Below are 25226 nucleotides of genomic sequence, written 5' to 3' on the forward strand. Positions count from 1 at the left end.
AAATCAAGGTGCATTCACTTAGTATTTTGTTATTATTGTTGTAAAGCGCATCCACTTCCTCATCTCAGTCTGAGCTCATGCGGACGTTGAATTTTCTCGTGCTACCGAATTTTGAGCAGACTAAGGATCCATTCGACGATCTTTTTACACAAGATTCAAAGCTACAATCTTCCTACTTTTATTAATTGGGAGAAAGCATCCTATCTCTATCATAGCCACCGTCATTCCACCATAACAATTCAAAAATCATATAAAAAATACTAATAAATAGAGTTTCCACCTTAAGCCTTATGCAAGAGTATCGTATCGAGATCTAATTTGTCCGAAAGGGTTGTCTGCTAAGTACTATTATTAATGGTTCAAATGATCCATTAAAGATCAAAATGTTCAAGTACTTCTTGAGAAGTGTTACATATTGCTTTTGGAGGGAGGAATGATCTTTACCAGTTTTGATTTTTTCTAGGGAGAGAGGCATGAGACAGAGGGTTGTGGGGGTGGGGACAAAGATAGAAAATGGGAAAAATTAGGAGAATAGATTTATCAAGTTTGAAGTATAAAATTAAGGAACTGTTTATTCTCTTGAATTGTTATGTTATGAATAATCTTATTATGGGAGACAATTATTTAGAAGTGTCCATCAAGATGGTAATTAGGGCTCTATAATCCTCATTTTCTAATCTTTTTTGATAAATTATTACATCTCTTTTCATTATGTGATACACCACCAATATGAGGAATAAGCTTATTATTATTATTATTATTATTATTATTATTATTAAAAAAACTTAAGAATCAAGGTATAGCTATTGTTAAAAAAATATGAATAAAGAGTAAATTAAATAATAAGTAAAAGAAAGATGAGACAAACATAAGCTAATGACACAAATACACCAAATCACTGATGACCTAAGATGACAAATTTTCGTTATTATATAATAAACAAATTTAATAGTATTATATAATAAAATTTGAGTAACAAAGAAAATAAATATCCTACTCAATGTAATAATTACCATCCAAAAGTACCCAATCAAGATGTAAGAGTGTTTGAATTCACTTTTTAAAAATAATTTATAAATTAAAAGCTAAAAGTCTTGAGAGTATATAATTTTTTATTTCTAGCTTATTTTTGTGCTCTTTTGATCTAAAAGTAAGTGTAATAGATAAGCCTAAAAAAAAGAGTTAAAATAACTCAAGGCAAAGACCGTAGTGACCCTGATGAGAAGCTAAATTGGGTAGAAACGGAGTAAATGTAGGTGCGTACATTGGAGAGAGATGACAAGGGGAAAGCAAAAGATAGAGGCCCAGCGGAAAAATGCTGAGAAAAATCAGAAAGGCAAAGGATCTCAACTTGAAGCCCGTGCTGTTGGCCTCAAAGTCATCTGTCCCATTTGTAAGGTAAAAAAACTCAATCACCCTTTTCGTCACAATTCGACCTGCTTCTTTTTTTTTTTTTTTTTAATTTTCTTTTATGGGTGGTAATCTGGATCTATTAAGTCCTCTTTTGTATAGTTTTGGTAGGTGATGTTGTTGAGAAGGTATTTGCAATCATCTAACCTTCGTTGTGGAAGGGTCAGTTGAACAAATATGTATACATACAAGAAATTTGCATCTAAAGTAAAAATAAAGGGAACAAAAAATGATTGTTATGGTATTTGTTTGTTTGAAAGGAAATTAGGTTTTAATTGCAAACTGACGTCTTTCTTGTGGTAAAGTTTTTAAATTTCCTCCAGACTCTCTTGCTTACAATATTCACAAAGAAAAATTACACAACACTTTTAACATTCCAGCACTTTCTTTTCCTGTTCTGGGCATCCAAACAACACCACAAAAAAGTTAGCGTTGAAATGAAGCGCATGTGAATTTGATAGTTGGTTAATCGGGCTATCCATATGTATTAATAATAAAGTTCCAACTTCCTACCCCCGTTAAGTAGCTTCCGTTGCACCTGTTAGTTATCGTTTCTCATTTGTTATTGTATTAGCCTGAAGTTATCCCGTGTTCTTAATTCAACTGCCTAGTAATAGTACCTGTCCTTTTCACTTTACTCGCTTACTACTTTCCCACAATTTTTTTATTGTTTTTGGATTACATTCCTCATCTGTTATGGTTTTTAGATGTTTCTTGAAACTTTCCTGAAGGTAATTTTATAATTTCAAATATATTGGCAATTTGTGTTTAAGATAGAAATATGAAAATCTTTTTATCGTAAAAATATAAGGAAACATGGAGTATGTGATGATTTCTAGTGTTTGTATAATTGGATGGGTTATTATGTTTGGCGCCAGAGCTTCTGTATTTCCGTTGAACTAGGTTGCGGTGTGCAGTTTGTTAGATTCCTTGAACAATGCTTCATGGTGTTTGTTATTCCTTCATTTATTAGCAGTTTACCTTTTGATATACGACCCCCCCAAAAAATAATGCTGGAGGAAGTCACCATTATATTGAAGTATCTTTACTGTAAAGGGTCAAGGCTGCTTGAAGTCATTCAGCTGCCCATGACAAGTGGGAATGTTTCTGTTGAAAATTGGGAACAGCTAAATAATAACCAAGTGATTGCTTTGTTATCCAGAGTTCTTTAAACATTTTATATTTGCTCCCTGTGGTGATGTAGTAACTTTCCTTTATAGTGGTTAGCTTGGCCATAGTTTTCCTTTTGTCTATCTATTTTCTAGGAACTGTTCCAGTAAACTGCAGGATCTAGTGAGTCCAACACGTTACTCGTGAGATTAGTGAAATGTTGGGATTCTATGTTAGTTAGGGCCCAAGTCTATGTTCTCGAAAATTGGTGGTTGAATGACTTCTTATTTTCGACTGCCTCAAATCACTAATGAACCTTGACCCATTTTCTTTACCTTCCAATTAGCTATTTATTCTGCATTACAACTTCTTAGTACAATTATTCAGCTATATTAGCAATGGAATTGTGAGTTTAACACTCATGATAGTAGTGGAATGTTGGGATTCTACTTTAGTTAGGTGTTAACAATTTGTTATTGAAAAATGGTGGCTGAATAACTTCTCTTTTTTCATTGCCTCAAATCACTAACTAAACTTTGTCTCATTTTTGTACCTCCTAATTAGCTATTTATTCTGCATTACAACTTCATAGTTCTATTATTTCAGCTATTTTTGTTATAGCATTGTGAGTCTGAAACGCCCTACATGGAACTTTGTCCAATAGTAATACATGAGAGTTCTCTCAATTCTGCTTGCTGGATCTAAGGTAATAACTGCATAGTGGTACATCATATATAGTGGGTGTTCCTTGTTTATATTTTCTTTTTATACCATTCTCTTTATTTTAGGTAGCGAGAGTGGCATGTATAGTTGGTGTTCCTTGTTTATATTTTCTTTTTATACCATTCTCTTTATTTTAAGTACTGAGAGTGGCATTATTCGTGCTTTTGTTCCCTCAGGCTTGTTAATTTGTCTCTACTGTCAAGATTCTGTGCTTGTTTGATACTTGCTCATGGGACTTCTGTCTTAAACCAAATTCTTTCTTACATAGGGATGCCTGGGGTGGGGCTAACTTTGTGGAACTTGTTAGCTGTTCAAGTGTCTAAGTGGCCTGCTGATTGTGGAGTTCCTTTTTGTTGGTTGCATTACTCTTAGCTTAACTTGTCTTGAATTCGGGTCCCAGGGTGTGGGGAGGGAGGCATGTGGAGTGGCATGCTCCCCTGCGATAGAGATCGACAATTGAGTGTCTGGAAGAAACTTTGAAGGAACTCTTCATTTACCCTTTCAATGAGTGTGACATGGTGGGTACTTCATATAAAACCCTCAAAATACACAAAAAAGCTGCTAAAACCTGATCCATAGCCATAAGAAATATTTATTGTACATTTTGACACATAAGAGATACTGATTGTACATGTTGAAAACTAAGAAATACTGATTGTACAAGAGAGTTTCTAAGGTTGTTTAAACTGCTATCTTTGAGAAGTAATCTATTGGCATTAGAAATTTTCTTTGATTGGTCAATTGTCCTTCAGAATACCTATAATGAAAAGGAATGTGCATAATTTCTTCAACATATTGCCCTCCTTCTGACAAACAAAAACCCAAAAAGTATATCAAGTGAACAATGATTATCCGTTTGAATTCGTTTTATGGTATAACATCATTTGTGGAGTTGGAGTGAAATTAGTGATGCTGCTATATGCGTAGTGTTTTCAAATTCAGAGCGGACTGATCAGTTCAACTGTGATGGCTGTGGTTGAACATGGGAAAGAAGCAGTACATGTAATGAATCTCAAGTATTACAGAACAACAACAACAACAACCTCATTGGCCTTTTCCTCTTCTGTGTCCTTCCAATAGCTGTTCCTTGTCGATGTCCCCAAATACATTCTCCCGTAGAAGTTTTAGAGGATAATCATGCCTAGCACTGTCAATAAGTGATATGATGTGCTGCTCCTCGCCTGAGAGAAAAACAACTTAAAATTGCCATATTAAGCGGAAGGTGTTGGGGAGAGGGAGTAGTTAATTCATTATGACTTGCTCTATGACCTGTCCAAATCATGTCCAGATTTGAAGATTTGAGGCCACTTCCAGAGCTATGACTTGTTTTGTTTGCTCGTTACGGTGCAGTCCCCTTCTCATTATACTCAAAGCACATAACAATTTATCCCTTCTCAAGTGAATGCACTCTCGTAAACAAAAACTTGGAAAGAGAAAATCGGCTTTACCCCTTTGAAAGGGCAGTGGCTAGATGCTCCACAATCCCCTCTCCTATTCTCCCAGGAGTCCTTTCTTACCTGTCATTGCCATAGCAACCCACACTATCCGTCCTTCCTTGTAGTGATCCATGTGTAGAAAACTTTTCCCAGTCTTTAGAATTATCAAGGTCTATGTTTTTTCCTCGAGTATATTTGTTTAAATGGTCAAGTTTTCTTTCTCATGAAATGACGCTGGTCACAGACTCCTTAGTAATTTCATGCCTATGTTCTTTTTTTTTTTTTTTTAAAAAAAAAAAATTATTTTGAGTGTAGGAACAAGTTTTCATGTCATTATGTGTAAGATAGGAGAAAAACTTACCTGCACCCGCTGTTTACATCAAACCAATGAATGCAAAAGAAGTGTTACCTACATTTGTCACTTAACCATGATTAAGTGATATGCATTCTCGGTTTGATGAAAACCCGTGCAAGTAAGTCTTTACCAAATAAGGTAAATCAGCTTCTTCTGGCATCTAGACACTTGCCTTTGAGCCTTTTTCTTCAAATGATCAATGGTCACTGTGGGAAGTGATTTGTTCTCCTTCACAGAAATGTTCTTACAGAAATTTATGAGTCACACATCATTTTCTGTGAGTACTTGTTCTAGTGCTGATCATGTAGGCAGAACGCGTTTTAGTGAAAAAGCTCATTATCTTCTCGAGTCTTTAAGAAGCTTAGCAACATTAATATACGTGTCTTTGCTAGTTCATTCATGTGTTCTCTTATGTTCAAGTAGTGAATCTTGTTAGGCATTTGATTTACATTTAATCAGGCTTCAGTGCCTTGCAGATTACTGCGTTCAAGAGCTATAAGCAGATTTGTATTTTGGGTCCGTCATATTACATGTTTAGACCGGGAAAAAATTTGTACCACAAATGATTAAAACTTGCTTTATAGTTGCACTAGGTTTAATCAAATGCTACATGTTCTATGTTGAATTGTCAACATATGTGCTGTACTCCTTTTCTCAAGGCATGCAATGGTCTTTGTTGGTTTTATGAGGCTTTCAATTAAGCAGTTTGTTTTGTTTTTTCAGGCGCAGCTAGCAAATCAAAACCAACTTGTTGATCACTATGGCTCCAAGCATCCAAAGGAAAAGCCTCCAAGTAACTCGGAATAACATGTCCTGTTTCTTGGGAAATTGCTTGCTTTTGTTCTCAAACCTTTGAATTAGTAAATACTCTGTTAAAAAAGCAGAGTCCAAGCTGATGGTGGTTGCTTTGTGAAATAGAATGAACATTATGTGAATACTGTAAACTAGAAAACAATAAAAGTTCAAACACTGATGTTTTGTTTCTTTCTTTTTTCCTATAATATTTCCACGAGTTAATTTATATATGACCCTAATCTCTGCCCCCACCCCCTACTTCCGTGAGGGAAAAAAAGCAATTTTTTTTTTTGAAGGGAAATAGAATAGAAAGCTGCGTACCTGAGAAAAATATTTATGTGAAGAATAAAGTGTAGAAACAGCAAACCGCAACATCAAACCATGGATTCGTTGGTGGAACTTTAAGCTAGCAAAATTCACATATTTCACGCACAAATTAAAAAGAAAAAAATATCAACTACTCTACTTTGTTAAGCAATCAAAATGAAGTTCATATATACTCGAGAGAATTTGTCAAGATGAGTTTAATGTAGAGTAACTCTACACGCACTCATCTAAAGAATGTGTGATTGTGTGGGGCAACATAAATTAAAATGTTTTAACCTAGTCAAGTTTTATTCTTATAATTGACTTACTTTTAGGTCTAATCTTTTTCAAATACGTGCATTCACGTAGAATTTTATTACTACATTCTTGTGGTTTGTAAAGGAAATATACACAGACCAGTGCTACCAATTTGCCTGTAGATATTCGATTTTCATTTTCATATTTTCCTTGTTTTTCTCTAAATGTAATCAAACTTAAATCTTCTTACCTTGTCTTAAATAAGCTATGCAACTCTTTCTGTACTGTTCTTTCTCAAATTCTAGTAAATATTATTTTTCCTAAAATAAATTAACCAATTAAGGAAATACAACTTTTTACTCCTACTTTTCTTTCTATGACGCTTTGCACGAATAAAGGAAAAAATAGACGACCCCTTCTCCACTTTGAAAGGGGAAGAGATGCTGGCGGAGATGACAGTGGTGGAAGGAGAGGAGTAACATCATTGACATTTGAGTAATAATATTTGTTATAGGAAAAAAAGATGCATAAAATCTAATTTTTCATTTGTAATTGTCAAATCCTAAACTTAATCACACTTTGTATAACGAAAGAAAATCTATTAATGATGGAAATATAAATTCATATAATATTGTTTGTCATAAATAGTGTATTAAGATATTCAGTCAAAATCTCTACACTTATTATTGGTAATTATATATATTCTATTTTTATAAAGATGATTAGTTATTTATATTATCATAAGAAGAAGATAACTGTTATATGGGGGTAATTTTACAAAGAGCGTACTATTATAAAGGAGTTGATTGTTGCTATTATATGTAAAATGCTGTTATAGAAAAATAAAATATAACATAAAAAAATCGATTCCAAAAAAACTTAACTGTTATAAAAAGATGCTCATATACGCGGATGTTGTTACGAAGGTTGGACTGTATTGTCAAAAGGTGCTATGCTTTCGAAAAAAATAGCAAACATAACCCATTTTAATAACAAGGGCCCATTTAACCTCCAAGGGAATATCTTTATTTTACTACTATATATAAACGCTGATATTGGATTTTAGTCGTTCTCACAGGGGTGGGATCGTAATTTTGGTTTATTTTTTAATGCAATCCAGTGGCTACATATGGCTGGAAGTGGGTCCCAATACCCAATTTGTTTGTCCTCTTTCTTCGTTCCCAGTGAATCTTCAGTAACCAAACCACAATGTGCAACCTGTATGGCCCACAATGGACACTTGTCACGCAGAGGGACCCTCACACAACTGAGTCTCTTTGTTAAGACCACTTCCATTTGGACCTTTTTTTATTGGTATAGTGTAACTTTTTGTAGATCCGCCCCTTATTTTGTTACATCTCCGTTTCAAATTATTTGTCATGGCTATTAAAATAATTATTTCAAATTATTTATTGTTTTAGAAATTCAAGGCAAAATTATTTTTTTTTTTCATTTCACTCTTAGTAGAATTTTATCATTAATAAAGATGACATATAATAGAATAAACATTTTACTTTGTTTATCCTTTTACATTATCGTAAATTTAGGCAATGTTACCTGTCTTTTTTTCTAACCGAACCTTTATCAAATCTCATTATAGGTTAAATATATCTCATGTCATCCATACATGTTTTTTCAGGCTTTTTTTTTTATTATTTTCAATCCATACATGTGCTTGTGGAGATCTCTCTTGAATCATTTTCTAGCATAATTTCAAAAAGAAAATTATTTTATAAGTTTCTTGAATTATTATTATTATTATTATTATTATTATTATTATTATATTTATAAAATTATTAGATTTATTTGGAAACATACATTTTGAAATTTCTGTTATTACGTGTAATTGTTACTTGTTATTTCACTCATTTCTTTTCAAATACCTAATGATGTATAATAAATAATGAAAGCAGAAATCATTAACGAGCAATTCCTTATAGAATTCAAATGAAGCCGTTATAAGTCAACAATTAAATTATCTTAAAAACCTCTAATTTGATAAACCGATCAAGTAATCTTTTTAATCATAAAATATATTCTAAGAACTAAATTATTTCTTGAGGTTCATTTTAATGATTAATGAATTTAAATTTTTTAAAAATTTCGTCTAAAATTAAGATTAGATCATCATATATAAATAGCATAAACTCTCACCACATGAAATTTCCCCCCCCCCCCCCCCCACGGTCCCCGTTGAGTATTATTTGATTTTTTTAGTTGTTTGCACACATATTAAGAAAGTTATTTGAAATATTAATTAAGAATGTTATGACTACATTAACCTTTAACTTTTTTCACATTTACTCACAGAAAGAAGCAAAGACTTTTTAGAAAGTTAGTTTAAATCATCTGTTAAAAAGGGTAACTTTAGAAAGAAATTATTAACACCTTTTTAAAAAAATTAATTATTTTGGAATAAATAAAAATTCGTTAAAATGAAATAAAAAGGAATAGAGGAAGTTATAAATACCAAAAGAGTTTACTTCTATGAACAACGAAAGAATTATATGCTCATAAAATCATAAAATGCCAACATATTTTTAAATTTATGAGCTTCGCCAAGTGAACTTTATTTTTCTACAAAATAATGTTAGTTTATTAAATATTGAATCACTTGTATCTTTAATTTGGTGTTTGCTAATTCCATACCAAGCTTGCTTCCTAAAAAAAAATCTTTAATTTTTTTTTAATTTCTCATCCGGTGTCCGGTATATGCTTTGGGGTCTGACTAATTCGGATTCGCATTGGAAGGTCTTTGCTTTGCGGGTAAAACACTCCCTGCCAAAACGACTCTATCCCAAGGGCTCGAACCTAGGCCTCTTGTTAAGAATAAAAGAGCACTTACCATTTCGTCACAACTTTAAAGATAAAAATTATGTAACTAAGAAATTTTAATAATTGTGAAGACTTATCAACAAGACAAAATTAACATGTCATTACATTAAATTAATTATAACAAAAAAATATGACAAAAATTACACTTCCTTAATTAAAGTTATTACTCTTGTCTCATGAGTTTGGGCCCGAACTTAGCACGGCCTTCTCCAACTAGTATTATTTATATAAGTTCAGGGCAAATGCATAAAAGTTTTTTATGTACTAGAAAAGAAAAGAGAGAAGAAAAGGGGAGAAGACAAGAGTCCCTTTGACTATTCCAATTTCCGAATTTTAATTCTTCAAAAGTCAGAAAGGAAAGCCGCGGTAAACCGTGCGCTGCACAAATTATGCCAACAATCTTCCTTGGCAAGTCTTTTTTTTCCCTTCGCTACTAAGTAGTACTCAATAGTATATAACTTGTCAGCACTGAAAACATTCAAACAATGGCCACCATCGCCAAGCTTAAAGTGGATGACCTTCGTAAGCAGCTTTCAACTCGTGGTCTTGACACCACTGGAACCAAACCCATTTTGGTTAGCACTTACAACCTCACTATTATTCTTTTCTTTATTTTATAATGGTGTTATTCATGCCTGTAATAGTTCCCAGTAATTGTGTAGATGGAAAGATTTCACCTTGAATTGCCTTAGGCTCAAACTCTTGTGTCTTGCTTGTTATTACCTCAGTTTCAATTTATTTGTCTTTTTTTATCTGACACGGAGTTTAAGAAAGTAAACAATACTTTTGAGTTTTTTTTTTTTTTAGTGTGCATTGGGTAAACCCAGCTCCTCCTGTGCAATAACTCGCAAATCACACAGGAGAGATAACCCGCACTAGACAAGCCCCGTGCGACAAGCTCGACCCAGAAGGCAAATTCCCTGTTGTCGTAGGAGGCGGGGGGTTCGATCGTAAGACTTCCAAGCCCCATGCTCAACCAACTGAGCCTCCCTCGGTCCCATTCTATATGACACTCTTTCCTTTTTAGTCAGTCCCAAAAAGAATATCACCTTTCTATATGTAGAAATAATTTAACTTTATGAGATGATTTACGGCTACAAAAATATCTAAGGCTTAGTTTGGACCACAAATTTCAAAATTCTTCCCTTATTTCTTAAACTCTGTGTCCAATCAAACACCCTCATATATACTAAAGATATGTAAAATGTATCAAAATGCTTTTTAATCTTATGGTCTTAAACATGCCATGTGAAAAGTTGGAATTAAAGAGTTGTCAAAAAAGGGAAGAGACGTTCTTTTTGAAACCAACTAAAAAGGAAGTAAGACAAACAAATTGAAAAGGAGGGAGTATGTACTTTTTCTATAATGGTGTTAGTCAGGCCAGTTATAGTTGTGTTGCCTCAGCTAGGCTCAAACTTGTGTCTTGCTTGTATTTTTTGTTGCAGTTTTTGGTTTTAATCGAGTATCCATATTGGGGAAATTGCAGGTAAAGAGATTGGAGGAGGTTATCGAGGAGGAAAACAAGAAGAAACTGAATGGGGATAGGAAAAGATCGAGGGTTGATAATTTTGACTCAATTGGGTCAGGGAAAATGAATGCCGTGGAGGATTTTAAGAAGATGAGTGTTAAGGAATTAAGGGAGTTAGCCACTTCTCGTGGCATTTCCAGTAATGGGTCGAAGAAAGAACTTGTTGAGAGGCTTTGTGCTTCTGCTGATTCACAGAATAATGAGTCAAAAGATGATCTTGGAGGTATTCGACTTGCTATGTGGACAAATCTCTTTTTCTACTTTCTACCAAATTAACTGTCTCATAAAACTTAAAATTAATGAAATTTGACCATCAGTTAATTCATTAACATAACTAGCTTTGCTTTGGACAAAAAACACTAGGTGATTTCTTCCCATCTTTCCTAACCTTGGTGGACAAAGTTACCCGGTACTTGTTGCTGGTGGAAGGTGTCAGGTATCTAGTGGAATCAGGCAAGCTGATCCGGACACCACGGTTATCAAAACAAAAAAACTAGCTTTGCATTGGGACCCAAACATAGTTTCTTTGATTGCAATTCTATAACATAGTTTCTTTGATTGCAATTCTATCCAAAATTCGGATATCTTAAGTGAACTATCACCCTCAAAGTTAGGCACACCAAGGGGAAGAGTAATTTATACTGGTTTAGTACTCGTTTACGCGATTATGTTAAGTCTTGTCTTATAATTTGATTTGACATTTTACATTTTACTTCCTACTTCGTCGCATAGTTTTTCCTTTGACTTTGCAAAAGAAAGTGGCTATGACCAATAACTTTTAAGTGTATTATTAACTTGTCAATTTGAGATGACACCTTTGCAAATTATTAAACTTTTCATATAGCTTTGTGATTGTCTAACTTTTTATTTGCAAAGTGAATCGGTTTAATCAAAAGTGACTACATTTTGAAACTTAGGGAGTAGCTTTGTGCTAAGTAGAATTGAACTCTTTTAGGAAGCTTTTAGACAGTGGACTATTATCGTAAATACTTGTATATACTACAGTAGTTAATGCTACAGAATGGTAATAATGCACTATATTATACCGATTAACACAGAAATGTAGTAAAATGACTCAGGGCTACAGTCTATCCTGAAACTAACTTGACTATTTACTCTATCTATTTGGTTGTGCTTTTCATCCCCTTTTTTAGTGAGAAATGATCGTGTCTTGTTTACTGTTAAAATATTTGGCACCAGGGGATGAAGGTGAGACAGAGAATTTGGTCACAGCAGCAGAGAAGGGTGTAGCTGTTTTGGATCAGTACCTGCCAGATGACATCAAGACACGTTACCATGTCCTGCAACAAGTAAGTCTTTTTGGAAACTTTTTTCTTCAGGCTGCGAAGAAGTATTTGCATTGTTCTTTTATTTTCTTCTCTTATCCTCCTAATAAGGATCATTTGGATTCAATGAATTCTTGTTGATATGCAGGGCACTGAGATTTATGATGCCACATTGAACCAAACAAATGTTGGGAACAACAATGACAAGTTTTATATCATTCAAGTTCTAGGTTATTCTCTATCTGTTGCCTCATATATGCCTTAATTTGTTGGAGGCATACTACCTAGCAAAGTGTAAAAGATGTTTTGTTTTCCTTTTGAAGAGGTTTTCTGTGCTATGGAAGCAATATATACTATAAATTGTTCCAGTTAATTGGTGGCTAAATCATGTGTCTACTTAAGATTGGTGGGCCAACCCTAAGAACAACTGTGAATATTGTATTTTGGTTCATCATGTCTAGAAACAATTAGAACTGTTGCATAGTTGAAATGTTTGTGATGTTACATCGTTTCATTACCCTTTTCCATATGTTTGGCCTGATTCTATTTATCTGATTGCAGAGAGTGATAGTGGTGGGAATTTCCTAGTTTACAGTAGATGGGGAAGAGTTGGTATAAAGGGTGGAACGGAGATCAATGGTCCCTATATGTCCGCCGATGATGCCACATCTGAGTTTGAGAGAAAATTCTATGAGAAGACCAAGAACTATTGGTCTAAGCGCAAAGATTTTCTTTGTCAACCAAAGCAATATGCTTGGTCGGAAATGGACTATGATGGAAATGGCAAAGAGTCATCAGTAAGTTGTTTAAATTGTGTAGATGGGAAGGATGCACCGGATGCTGCCTCTGCTAGGCTCAAACATGTCTCTTGCTTGTTTTTTTCGTGCATTTCTTGGTTTCATTGAGTACCCATTTGGGGAAATTGCAGGTAAAGAGATTGGAGGAGGCTATTGAGGAGGCAAACAAGAAGCAATTGAATGGTGACAGGAAAAGATCGAAGGTTGATTCTGACTTAATTGGGTCAGGGAAGATAAATGCTGTGGAGGAGTATAAGAAGATGAGTGTTAAGGAGTTAAGGGAGGTAGCCACTTCTCTTGGGATTTCCAGTACTGGGTCGAAGAAAGAACTTGTTGAGAGGCTTTCTGCTGCTGCTGATTCACAGAATAATGAGTCAAAAGATGATCTTGGAGGTATTGAACTTGCTGTGTGGACAAATCTCTTGTTCTACTTTATACCAAATTAACTGTCATAAAGTTAAAATCTTATGAAATTTAACCATCACTTAATTTATTAACATAACTATTTTGTTTTGGAACCCAAACTTAGATTCTTTGATTGCAATTCTATACAAAATTTGGAGATTTTTAGTGAAGTATTACCCTAAAAGTTAGTCAGACCAAGGGGAAGAGTTATTTATACTGGTTTACTGCTTGTTTGCGCGATTATGTTTAGTCTTGTCTTATACTTTGATTTGACATTTTACTTCGTCGCATAATTTTAGATTTTTTGCTTTGCGAAAGAAAGTGGCTATGACCAATAACTTTTAAGTGTAATACTAAATCGTCAATTTGAGATGACACGTCTGCATATTATTACACTTTTCATATAGCTTTGTGATTGTCTAACTTTTTTTTTTTTTTTTTTTTTGCAAAGGGATCGGTTAAATCAAAAGTGACTAAATTTTGAAAGTAGGGAGTAGCTGTTAAGTAGCCTGGAACTTTTCTGAAAGCTTTTAGACAGTGGACTGTTATCATAAGTACTGGTATATACTACAGTAGTTAATGCTACAGAATGGTACTAATGCACTATATTATAGTACTGGTTACTATAGAAACGTAGTTAAGTGGTGTGTGTTCGACTTAGTGCGGCAGTCTAGCCTGAAACTAACTTGATTATTTACTCTATTCATCTTGGTTGTCCTTTTCATCCCTTTTTAGTGAGAAATTATTGTGTCTTGTTTACTGTTAAAATATTTGGCTGTTGGGGATGAAGTTGAGACAGAGAAATTGGTCACAGCAACAAAGAAGGGTGCAGCTGTTTTGGATCACTACTTGCCAGATGACATCAAGACACGTTACCATGTCCTGCAACAAGTAAGTATTTTAGAAAGTGTTTGCTTCTCACTGCAAAGAAGTATTTGCATTGTTCTTTTTTCTCTTATCCTTCTAACAAAATTCATTTGGATTCAATGAATTCTTGTTGATATGCAGGGCAAGGAGATTTATGATGCCACATTGAACCAAACAAATGTGGGGAGCAACAATAACAAGTTTTATATCATTCAAGTTCTAGGTTATTCTCTAATTGTTGCCTCATATAGTCTTAATTTGTTGGAAGCAAACTGCTGCTTGGTTTTCCTTTTAAAGTAGTTTTCCGTGCCGTGGAGCAATATATACTATAAATTGTTCCAGTTAATTGGTGGATAAATCCTCTGACTACTTCTGATGGTGGGTCAACCCTGACAAAAGCTGTGATATTGTATTTTGGTTCATCATGTTCTGGAAACAATCAGAACTCTTGCATATTTGAAACTTTCTACATTGTGTCATTACCCTTCTCCATTTTTGTTCGGCCTGATTCTATTCATCTGATTGCAGAGAATGATAGTGGTGGGAATTTCCTTGTTTACACAAGATGGGGCAGAGTTGGTGCAAAAGGTGGAACGAAGATCAATGGTCCCTATACGTCCGCTAATGAGGCCACATCTGAGTTTGAGAGCAAATTCTATGAGAAGACCAAGAACTATTGGTCTAACCGCAAAGATTTTTTCTGTCAACCAAAGCAATATGCTTGGTTGGAAATGGACTATGATGACAACGGGAAAGAGTCATCAGTAAGTTGTTTGAAGTTACTTGTACTCTGTTGGGACAATGATGTAGTAAACTTATTATTTCTGAATTGATGTAGAATCTATTGCTCTATAGCGCAATTGTGTAGATGTGTTAAACTCGTTATTTTTTCCATCAACTTAGAATCTTTTGCTCTATTTTCTGCTGTTGCATCCGAGTTCAGTTCTGACAAAATTCACGCAATAACTTGAAATATTCCTATCATATGAATAAGCAGTTCGGTTTGAAGTACCGTTCTTGTTTATCAAGTCGACAATGCTATATATATAAAGTGATGTATACTGATCTGAGGGCTTCATGAACCTCTCAAACAGGTCCAAGTACAGTCCAACCAAGTACCAATTCAACCTCGTGAGACTAAGGTGGAGGCTCCAATTGCAAAGTTCATATCCCTTATTTGCGACATCAATATGATGAGGCAGCAAATGATGGAAATAGGTTTAGCACTTCTTTCACACCATAATGATTCTTATCTTGATATTCATCACTTCTATAATAACTGATATATATCCTTGTTATTATTGAACAGGGTACAACGCCAACAAGTTGCCACTCGGTAAATTGAGCAAAACAACTATTTTGAAGGCAAGTATCTGGTGTGATTTATGCTTTAGTGTCTCATTTCTAAACCACTTATTTTTGTCTTCATTTATTTAAATCTGTGTGGTCCTGAATGAAAAATAGTCGATGAAGCTTATGCCAAATCATGTAAAGATTCCCTTAAACCTAAGTTATCTTCAAAGTTTGATATATCTTTGGTTCCAGTTTTACTTGATTTGACTTTACCATTTCCTCCTGATGTTCTATTCCTTCTATGTAGGAATGAAACATTCTAAATAGTATAACTTATTTCTATTATATAATTCTTTTTTTGATGAGATATAGTTTTACTCCCACTAATATTTCCTCATCAAAGCTTTGAGGTATTGATTGGTGCTGTCCTGGAGGGCGGAAAATTCTCTGTGTTGTTGCTAGATTGCCCGACTTGAATCTGATGCAGAGGGCTTTCACAAGGTCTTTGCAGAAGAAATGAAAAAATTAGGCACGGAGAATTAAAAGTATTGAAGGGTGTATAGGGAGAAAGTAGTTAGGTAGGACGACATCTATCATGCTTTACTACACTTACCAAGACATAAACAAATAAGGGCTGTTTTCATTTTTGACCCGTCAGCCGAAATTAATTACGAGCGCTAGCTAAAATATACAAAACATATACACTGATTATGTATATTTTGTGTGTATTATATTTATATGTATATTATCTGTACAATAAGTATATTATATGTATATTTATATTTACTATACAAAACCTATACATTTGCTGGCTATTTTGTAAATTGGATTACCGAAAGACATTGGACTGTAATTATCTCATAAGTAAATGGATTAACAAATGAGAGAAAAAAGAGAATTACTCTGGATTGTTCAACTAAAAGTTTGTCTCTGTTTAGGGCTATGATGTCTTGAATAGGATTTCTGATGTAATTGGCCAGTCTAACAGAACACTGCTTGAAGATTTGAGCAGGTAAGTTTGCTTCATCCCTACTGCAAGTTGTCTGCTTATCCCTAACCACGTTATTTCTGGAGCTTTAGAAGCTTCAGGAGTATTTTGTAACCATGAATGTATGGTTGCTGATATTTTCATCATTTTTATGTCGCAGTAAATTCTATACAGTCATTCCTCATGATTTTGGCTTCAAGAAGATGCGTAAGTCATCTTAGTTCCTTTTCCTTTTCCAGCAAAGCCTCATTTTCCCTCCTTGTCCAGCTTCATCTGCTTGCATGATCCTCCAGTCTTTCTTTTTCCCTGTGTCCTTTTTTTCCTCAGTTACTTTAGGTAGATGGTAATGTTGGTGGTTCTGTTAGATAATTTTCGTGTAACTTACTAATATACTCATTGTCGTACTGTCAGGTGAATTTGTCATCGACACCCCTCAGAAGTTAAAACGCAAAATTGAAATGGTGACTTTTTTTTTTTTTTCTCTTTTCTAAATTCACTCCTTTTCTCTTTCCTCCTGATCATTATTCTCTATGTATTACACTGTCATAGGTGTGCATCCTCAGTTAAAGGGGTGAAAGTGTCTGCTTTGTAGTGCTTTTGGCAGTTGTAGGACTGACTGATCGTTTGATGTTTCATCAACTGTTATGTCCATCTTGAAGCATGAATTTCTTATTACTGTTAGTTGACGTTCCCTACCAATGAGTTGGTTCTAAGTTGTCCTATTGTACGCCTTCAACTGTAGGATATGTATGTGGTTTATGCAGATGAGCTAACAAAGCATATATTAGAAAGTTGAGATTAGCTGGCGTCAGTCACAAATTATCCTCACAATGAAATTTTAGTTCAATATTTTTCTACGTTTATTCTCGTGCTGCTTGTCTATTGTTTTACTTATTTCTACCTGATCTTTTTGCTGTGGTAAAACTCTTGGAAACGAAAAGGTCGAAGCTCTTGCTGAAATTGAAGTAGCAACTAAGTTATTGGAGGATAACACAAAAATACAGGTACTGCTTTGCCGAGTCCGGTTGAAAGTATTCTCTTTAATTTTGGTGCAATAAGAATATTCTTTTTTGTATATATAGATATTCTGAAAGCTCAAAAATTAAGAAATACTATAACTTTTTTCTCCATCTTGGTGCATTATCAGTTGAATGATTCTTGATTTATCTTTGAAATAATAAAGAAAACGGTCTTGGTTGAAGCTATGTTCCAACAGATCTGGCTTTTAGCACAACTTAATTTGCTTTTGCACACAATAACTGTTTTGATGTTTGAGATATGACTCAGAATTGGCGTCATCTTCTTGTAGGAGGATCCCTTGTATTATCAATATGAACAACTTCGTTGCGAACTTATTCCAGTTGAAATTGGTTCCCAGGAATTTCAAATGGTATGAATTTTCTTTTATTGGATCTGTTACTTCACGGTCTTTCATCTTCTGATTATTGTATTCCTTCATTCAGTGTGTTGATCAGCAAGACAAGTATGAACATTGTGTATTTTATTTGTTCATCTGGTGCATGGAGTAATCAGCACGTCATGTCTTGTATTATCTTTATTTTCGTCTCAGATTATTATTCATCTCTGGAGTGTATGAAGCTGAATAGTGTTATTTTTGGTCAGATTGAGAGCTACATGAAGAACACTCATGCAAAAACACATTCTGGTTATGCTGCCAATATTGTTCAAGTATTAAGGGCGTCAAGAGAAGGTGAAACTGAAAGATTCCAGAAGGTGAACTCTGAAGTCTCATAAAATTCATTACAACAGGTTTTTCTATTTTATTAACTTTTAACTACTTCTACCACCCAAGATTGATGTAAAATCTGTGTAACTCTCTCTGTAAGCAGTTCTTTGATACAAGTAATAGGATGCTTTTATGGCATGGTTCTCGGCTCACAAACTGGGCTGGCATTCTTTCACAGGGTTGTTTGCTTATTCTCTTGTTTAAATTTCTTCAAGCGTATTTTAAGTCATCTTATAATCCCTTAATGATTGATTCCCCCGTGATACACTAGGTTTACGAATTGCTCCTCCAGAAGCACCTTCGACAGGGTACATGTTTGGGAAAGGTGTTTATTTTGCTGATATGTTCTCCAAAAGTGCAAATTATTGCTTTGCTTCCTCTTCTGCTAGGGATGGTGTGCTTCTGTTGTGTGAGGTTAGTTAGCCCTTCAATCTAGCCCAGTTCTTTTCCCTCTCATTTTTATGTCACTCCTTTAGACAAATCCTTTTTTGTGAGCCACAACCTCTCTATATCCAGCTTTCTGTTTCACATCTTCTCTTTTTCAAGCTCTGGATAGGAGGGAAAATTAATGATCTTTCTACTTTCCTTACAGGTTGCTCTCGGTGACATGAATGAGCTGCTGTCAGCCAACTGCAGTGCTGATAAGTTGCCTTCGGGAAAGCTAAGGTTTCATTCTTTTCATTTTATGTTATTGCTCAGATAGTAAACTCAAAATACAACAAAAGAAAGAAGAAAACTGTAGTTTGTGGTTATAGAGAAACCTGTTTTTGAGCTGGAAAAGAATGATTCATGGGCATATCATGATTCCTGATATTGCAGCACTAAAGGAGTCGGTGCCACGGCCCCAGATTTTGAAAAAGCTCAAGTACTTGAAGATGGTGTAATCGTTCCTTTGGGAAATCCTAAGGAGCAGCCAAACAGCAAGGTTTGCTCTCTTGTTTCTGACACCATCTTTATTTCACTATTCCATTTGCTTGAAGCGTTATGTGCATATGATGTTCATGATTGTGAAATTATGAATGAGAAATCCTACCTTTTGTGTTAAAATGAACTTCGCGTCCTAGCTGCCTAGTCCCTTAGGCCTTGTGCCATATATGCTCATTGGATGTCATACTAAATATTGTTTAAATCTTTTTGCAGGGTAGTTTGTTGTATAATGAGTACATAGTTTACAATGTGGAACAAATAAGGATGCGCTATGTTATCCATGTTGAGTTCAATTATGGGAGATAATCCTTGTGAATGTCTGGTTATGGAATTTCATCTTTAAGTTTAGAATATGAGGAATTTTGTTTAGGCATTGTATCATGTAAATTTTGATACATTTGAATCGTAAACGTGATTCTAGCTAGGTAGTATTATATCCACAAAAATGAGAAAAACTAGCCACTGGTTAGGTATTTATGGAATGCTCTTGTTAAATCCTCCTTTTGTATCAGCACTATCTTTGCTTGTGTGCTCCTTGTAGAGCATAAAATTGCTGCTTGAATTTAGTTCCTCTGGGATTAATGTGAGTGGGAACTAGAATGTCACAATTTGAGTTTTTAACACAAACGGTCCCTTAAATTCGGCAGGTCGTATATACAACCCTTAATTTCTTCAAAATTGAGCATTTTCATTTTCCGTTAAATTATTAATACCAATGTTAGCTAATATAAACTGAATTATCACGTGTAGAAGATTATGTCAGACAATTTCAGATGTCGATTCTTTGGTTCATTTTAGTTTCAGCGATCCTTGTAGAGTATTGTGATTTGGATGCATCTTACTAGTGTTACTGAGAACTTTAAAAAAGGTCTTTTTTTTGTGTTAATCGTTAAATAATTTCCCCCCTAAATATGATCACATTTCCATTAAATAATTGCAAAATAACATAGTCCTCGATAAACCGGTTTGAACCGGACCGGTAATCGGTTAACAAACCGGCCGGCTTCCGGTTAAAAATCCGGAACCGGCCACCCCTTTCGGTTAAACAGGTTCCAGTTTACCGGTTAAAAACTCGAAATCGGAACCGGTCCGGTTCATATATATATATATATATATATATATATATATATATATATATATATATATATATATATTATATGTTATAAAATAATAAAAGAGAGGAGATGAATTCTTTTATTTCTCTCGTTAGGGATTGATTTATAATGAAAGAGAACCTTTATATTTATAGGGGAAAAGTGACTTGATCCTAAAGTCACTAACCCTAATATTTTTCTTAAAGATAGACATCCATAATAATAAATATTATATATAACACTCCCCCTTGGATGTCTATTTGGTAGATAATGTGTCTCGTTAAAACCTTACTAGAAAAAATCCAGTGGAAAAAATTCTAGTGAAGAAAAAAGAGTACACATTTTTAATAATACGCCATTTGGTTGCCTCATTAAAAACCTTACAAGAAAAAATCCAGTGGGACAAAAACCTTGAAAGGGAAAAAGAGTACAACGCGTATTAACTCCTCCTGATGAGAACTTCAATCCAAAAACTTGAATCTTCACATCTCAATCTTGTGCACCATCTTCTCGAAAGTTGCAATTGATAGAGACTTGGTGAATAAATCAGTCATATTATCGCTCGAGCAAATCTCTTACACGTTGATATCACCATTCTTCTGGAGCTCGTGTGTGAAGAACAACTTTTGTGAAACTTGCCTTATGCTTTTATGAATCCTCTCTTTAGTTGGGTTATGTATGCTGCTGCATCTTCAGTCTTTGGATAGAGTTGCATTAGTATATAATATTATTGAAATCACTCCAAGTGCATTCCTGACTTACTTTATAAACAGATGTTACCTTTATATGATTTGACTGTCATGTAGAACAATATCGTATGACTATAATCCCCCATAGTCATAGCAAAATATATAAATGCATTAATTGCATAAAGATATGACACTTCAGGACCAAAAAATTCTGCAAGTTTCTCATTTCAACTTCTTTCAACAGATAATATATTGCTTTTGAGAACTCTTCAAGAGTTTCAATAATATTCAAGTAATCAACTTGCACCAACAATATGACAGATTTTGATATTCACAAAGACGTAAGGATAAATGGAGTCATTTGTACCCTTAGTCAGTAAATATTCATTAAGGTGATAAAATCGCGTTCACCTTGCTTAACTTAATTCATATAAGAATTATGAACAAATTTCTACAACTTGTATATGCTCCAGGCATTTAAAATTCTTCAGGAATTTTCATATAATTTTGTCAAGTAATTTGTATAGGTTGTGACAACATCTATTTCTATTTAAATATGTGACATCTTCGGGTGTCTGGACAGCAGATCCAATAAGCTTTACGCTTACCAAGATGCGTCATTACTTAATAATAATTTCTACATTAGCATGCTTTAATAGACGTACAATTTAGATCCTCACAATATTTTACAATATTGCATTATATTGTACCAAAGATATCGTCGACGATATATCATTTGTATCGGTTCGCAATGTGACATAACTTATTGAGATCTCATCACTTTCATTATTTTTAACTACCTAAACCTCTCACGAGGTTTCATGAAGTGTTATGTCATAGGTTCTTCAAGAGCACATTGCCCCTTTATAATGGTCATTGTCTCCTTATAATGATTATTGATCATTTTGCCTCTCTTTCTTTTCAATGATTATTGCGTTTGAAACCGATTAGTCTACCACGCTTCATGCATGCTGTAGACTCTGTCCTTTAGGGACATGAATTTAATAGGAGCATTTTGCAGCTGAAATTAGAAATTAACTTTGGGTCAGCAAATGCTTCTAGCATTTGAGTTGAATTATCTTTTGAATGAGGATCATACTAATGATAATTCATAACATATTTCTCAGCTGCTTCTTCTCTCCCCTTTATGTTAGAAAAACTAACATGTATCCCATCTTCTTTGGGGGAATCCAGCTTTGTGCATCACGGTAGATTAATTAATCATTTACCACACATAAAATTGTTAGATGAAAATATTTGGTTCCTGAACTTGAACCAATTGTGAGGGGAGAATTTATCATAATTCTTTGGTCTGAAGCATATAAGTGTTGTTGTATGCAATATATCATATTTCAGATCAACACATGAAGCTTTGTTCTCATAAATAATGGTTTAGCTATTTAGTAGAGGTATTTAACGCCAAACCAGCTTGGATATAAACCAACATTAACAAGATGAATTATTTTGATTACATAATCTGAAAATTGTGCTCTCAACTCAATTATTTTGAGCAAGTAACTTTGCATATGTCAAACTGCGTGTTGGCAATAAAAGCGCATGTGACCGTCTTATCGATGCATCTATTTAAGACATCACATAACAGGGAACGGGCCCATATTCACTTTTTATATTTTTTTCAGAATTTAGGGAACTCAATCCCAACTTTAACCAGTATAATCAACTTATCATGAGAACAAGTAATAACAATAAATTCTTGAAGAATCTTCTAGTTCTTCAATATATGCCAAATACTCAATTTTCACATCATATTTGAATCGGGATGGCCAACTGCTCATGCCGACTAATGAAATTATTTATACTAGTAAACTTCAGGTTTACCATACCATGTGTTATATGTTTTAGTAAACTTCTGGTTTACTATGACATGAATTATATTTTTTGCACCAATAAAATTCTAGTTTACCATGTGATTCATCATGCTTATATTTGTGTAGTACAGTTTGGAGAATAAAGAGGGTAACCATTCATATACATATTTCTTACCCAATATGGTTTTGAAGATATTTAATACTCCAATCATTTATAGCTTCAATATGATAGTCACTTACTTTAGTAAACTTCAGGTTTACTACAACTTGTGTTTCGATCATAACAACTTTGTATATTACAATCTAGAACGAATTACATAATAGTATATAAGTTCTTCAGGAGCCTTTAATTTATTCTCCATAATCACACATTGTTTGGACAGTACTAGTGCCATGATCTTCTAGATAAATAGTTAGCTCTTCTGGAGCCCTTAATTGATTTTGTACTAACAAATATTACCTTCACATCGCTGGTGTCATGAAAAAGAAAAAAAATGTTGCAGCCAGATGAATATCATAATGACATTCTTAAATTCATACATGACAAAACGTAAACATTAAGTTATACAGTCTTTGATACTTTTATCATCAACTTCTATGGTAACTATCTCCTTCAGGGAGAATACCCACTAACATCCAAATATTTTATATCAGCAACAACCACATAGTTATTTCTTTCTTCAGGAAAGTTTTATATGAATTGTTATTTTCTTCTGAAAAATCAGTAAGTAAACATAATATCTTGATGTGGTTATAGGAGAAAGTATTCTACAAAATTTGTATCCTTTTGCCTTAGATTGATACATAGGTTGATACATAATAAAAATATCCAAGATGATTTGACGTACGACAGGTACGTGCAGCAATGACCTTCATACTACAAAATAACATTTTTATCCTTCGTTGTTTTATCTCTCCAGGAGGTGTGTCGTGATATTTCTTCATTCACTTCGGGGAATGAAACTTGATCATTTAGATGAACTTTATACATAATTTTCAATAGCTCATCATTTCTCTCAACCAAAAGAAACATATTGAAATACCACCACTTCTGATGATTATGAGCATAAATTTAGCACTACATCTATAAGAAAATTCAAAATTAACAATTATGGATAAGCAAATCAGAATAAACTTCAAGCACAGTTGAAAGTAGCACAAGCATATTTTGATCTCAATTAATAAATTGGTCCTCACTTGCAACTGCTTCTAAGAATAATTATATAGGACTACTGATCAAAAGAGTCAATATTTGAATTGGTTCTATCCTCGGTTTTTGGCATCTACGTTGTTGCCTTTTGGATCTGCCTAAGTTATTCAACTCGATTACAAGTTTCTATACCTAGATGAGACCTTTACACCTGTGCAACTTATTGGTGCACTCGTCACAGAGGCTGCAATATAAATGGTTGTCAACAAAGTTAACTTCCTCGATACGGTTCAAAGTCTTACTACAGTCAAGAGTAAATTTCAAAATCTTATTATTTTAAGAGTAAATTTCAAACTTACTACTTCAAGAGTAAAGTTTAAAGGTTTACTACTTCAGGAGTAAAGTTCAAAATTTTCTCCTTCGGGAACAAATTTTAGAGTTTGCTACTTCGGGAGCAAATTCCTGAATTTCTTACTTTGGGAATGTAACATAGATTTTTTTTCTTCTCAATTATTTTATCTCTTCTGGAGATGAGTCGTTATAACTCCCCAAGCAAACGCACATCGGTATTTATAAGCTTTATTACATGCTCTCACATTCACTTCAGGGTATGAATCTGTATTTCTATATTTATCAAAGTTCTAATTCTTCGAGAATGTAATATAATCATTTGAACGTGCCTTAACCATATCATATTTATGATAGCTTAGTACCTCTTTAAAGATGTTGCTACTTCTGGAGCAAATCGAGGCATACATATATAATATAGAGAATTTCTCTTTAACATGTCACGATAAACCAGAAGATGAAATATTGTGATAATAATCTTACTTGCCACATCAGTACTTGAAGAACAATGTGTGACAATAAAATTTTAAATATATCACACAATAATCAAATAGCCATAAAGTTACTGTCATAAATATGCTTATGGTTAGATTTATCATACTTACCTCCATTGCAAACATATATTTACATAGTTATGACGCAGTAATATGTAATTGGGACTGTTAGAATGCATCAAAATACATGACCACGTAGATCCAAATATTGCAGCATATAGCTTATAAAATTTAACATGACAAGGAATATATTTACTCCACAAGAGAATTAACATAAATAATTAATGTTGAACCTTTACGTTAAAAACAACAATTAGGAGATAAAAATATACTACTAATTATCACACTGAATAAGATATGTCATTAGAATCAACTACTTTATCAACAAATTCTTTGGCAGACATATATATATATATTGTCCACTACAAGAAAATAGGCTTTTAGCGAAGGGAAATTTGGTCGTTGAAAGTGTTTTTCCGGTCGCTATTACTCATTTACGACGGGAAAAAATCCAGTCGCCGCCGGTCACTAAAAGCTCCGTCGTTAAAAGTGGACG

The 25226-nt window shown here is 33.9% G+C and overlaps 1 protein-coding gene and 1 long non-coding RNA gene across 5 annotated transcripts; both read left to right on the forward strand.

Annotated features, from left to right (window-relative positions):
* Nucleotides 1-1036: 1036 nt before the first annotated feature.
* LOC132635518 (uncharacterized) lies at nucleotides 1037-6018 on the forward strand. The gene is made up of 2 exons (XR_009580584.1): nucleotides 1037-1398; nucleotides 5758-6018. It is a non-coding gene; the product is annotated as an uncharacterized LOC132635518 (long non-coding RNA).
* A 3482-nt stretch (nucleotides 6019-9500) lies between these two features.
* On the forward strand, nucleotides 9501-19561 carry LOC132635519 (poly [ADP-ribose] polymerase 2). Of its 4 annotated transcripts, none has more exons than XM_060351952.1 (22): nucleotides 9501-9803; nucleotides 10715-10979; nucleotides 11957-12066; nucleotides 12191-12272; nucleotides 12604-12839; nucleotides 12971-13232; nucleotides 14035-14135; nucleotides 14253-14334; nucleotides 14640-14875; nucleotides 15206-15329; nucleotides 15421-15476; nucleotides 16343-16416; nucleotides 16553-16599; nucleotides 16804-16853; nucleotides 17334-17396; nucleotides 17702-17782; nucleotides 18016-18126; nucleotides 18243-18318; nucleotides 18411-18553; nucleotides 18732-18805; nucleotides 18959-19064; nucleotides 19280-19561. In XM_060351952.1, the coding sequence occupies exons 1-22, from the start codon at nucleotides 9714-9716 to the stop codon at nucleotides 19370-19372; spliced, it is 2562 nt and encodes an 853-aa protein (XP_060207935.1). In that variant the 5' UTR covers nucleotides 9501-9713; the 3' UTR covers nucleotides 19373-19561. The 4 variants fall into 4 exon arrangements, 3 of the variants coding, with proteins under 3 accessions (XP_060207935.1, XP_060207937.1, XP_060207936.1); XM_060351954.1 differs by having other exon boundaries at nucleotides 14059-14135; XM_060351953.1 differs by having other exon boundaries at nucleotides 11966-12066.
* The last annotated feature ends 5665 nt before the right edge of the window (nucleotides 19562-25226 follow it).

Source organism: Lycium barbarum, chromosome 4, assembly GCF_019175385.1.
Source record: "Lycium barbarum isolate Lr01 chromosome 4, ASM1917538v2, whole genome shotgun sequence".
NCBI lineage: Eukaryota > Viridiplantae > Streptophyta > Magnoliopsida > Solanales > Solanaceae > Lycium > Lycium barbarum.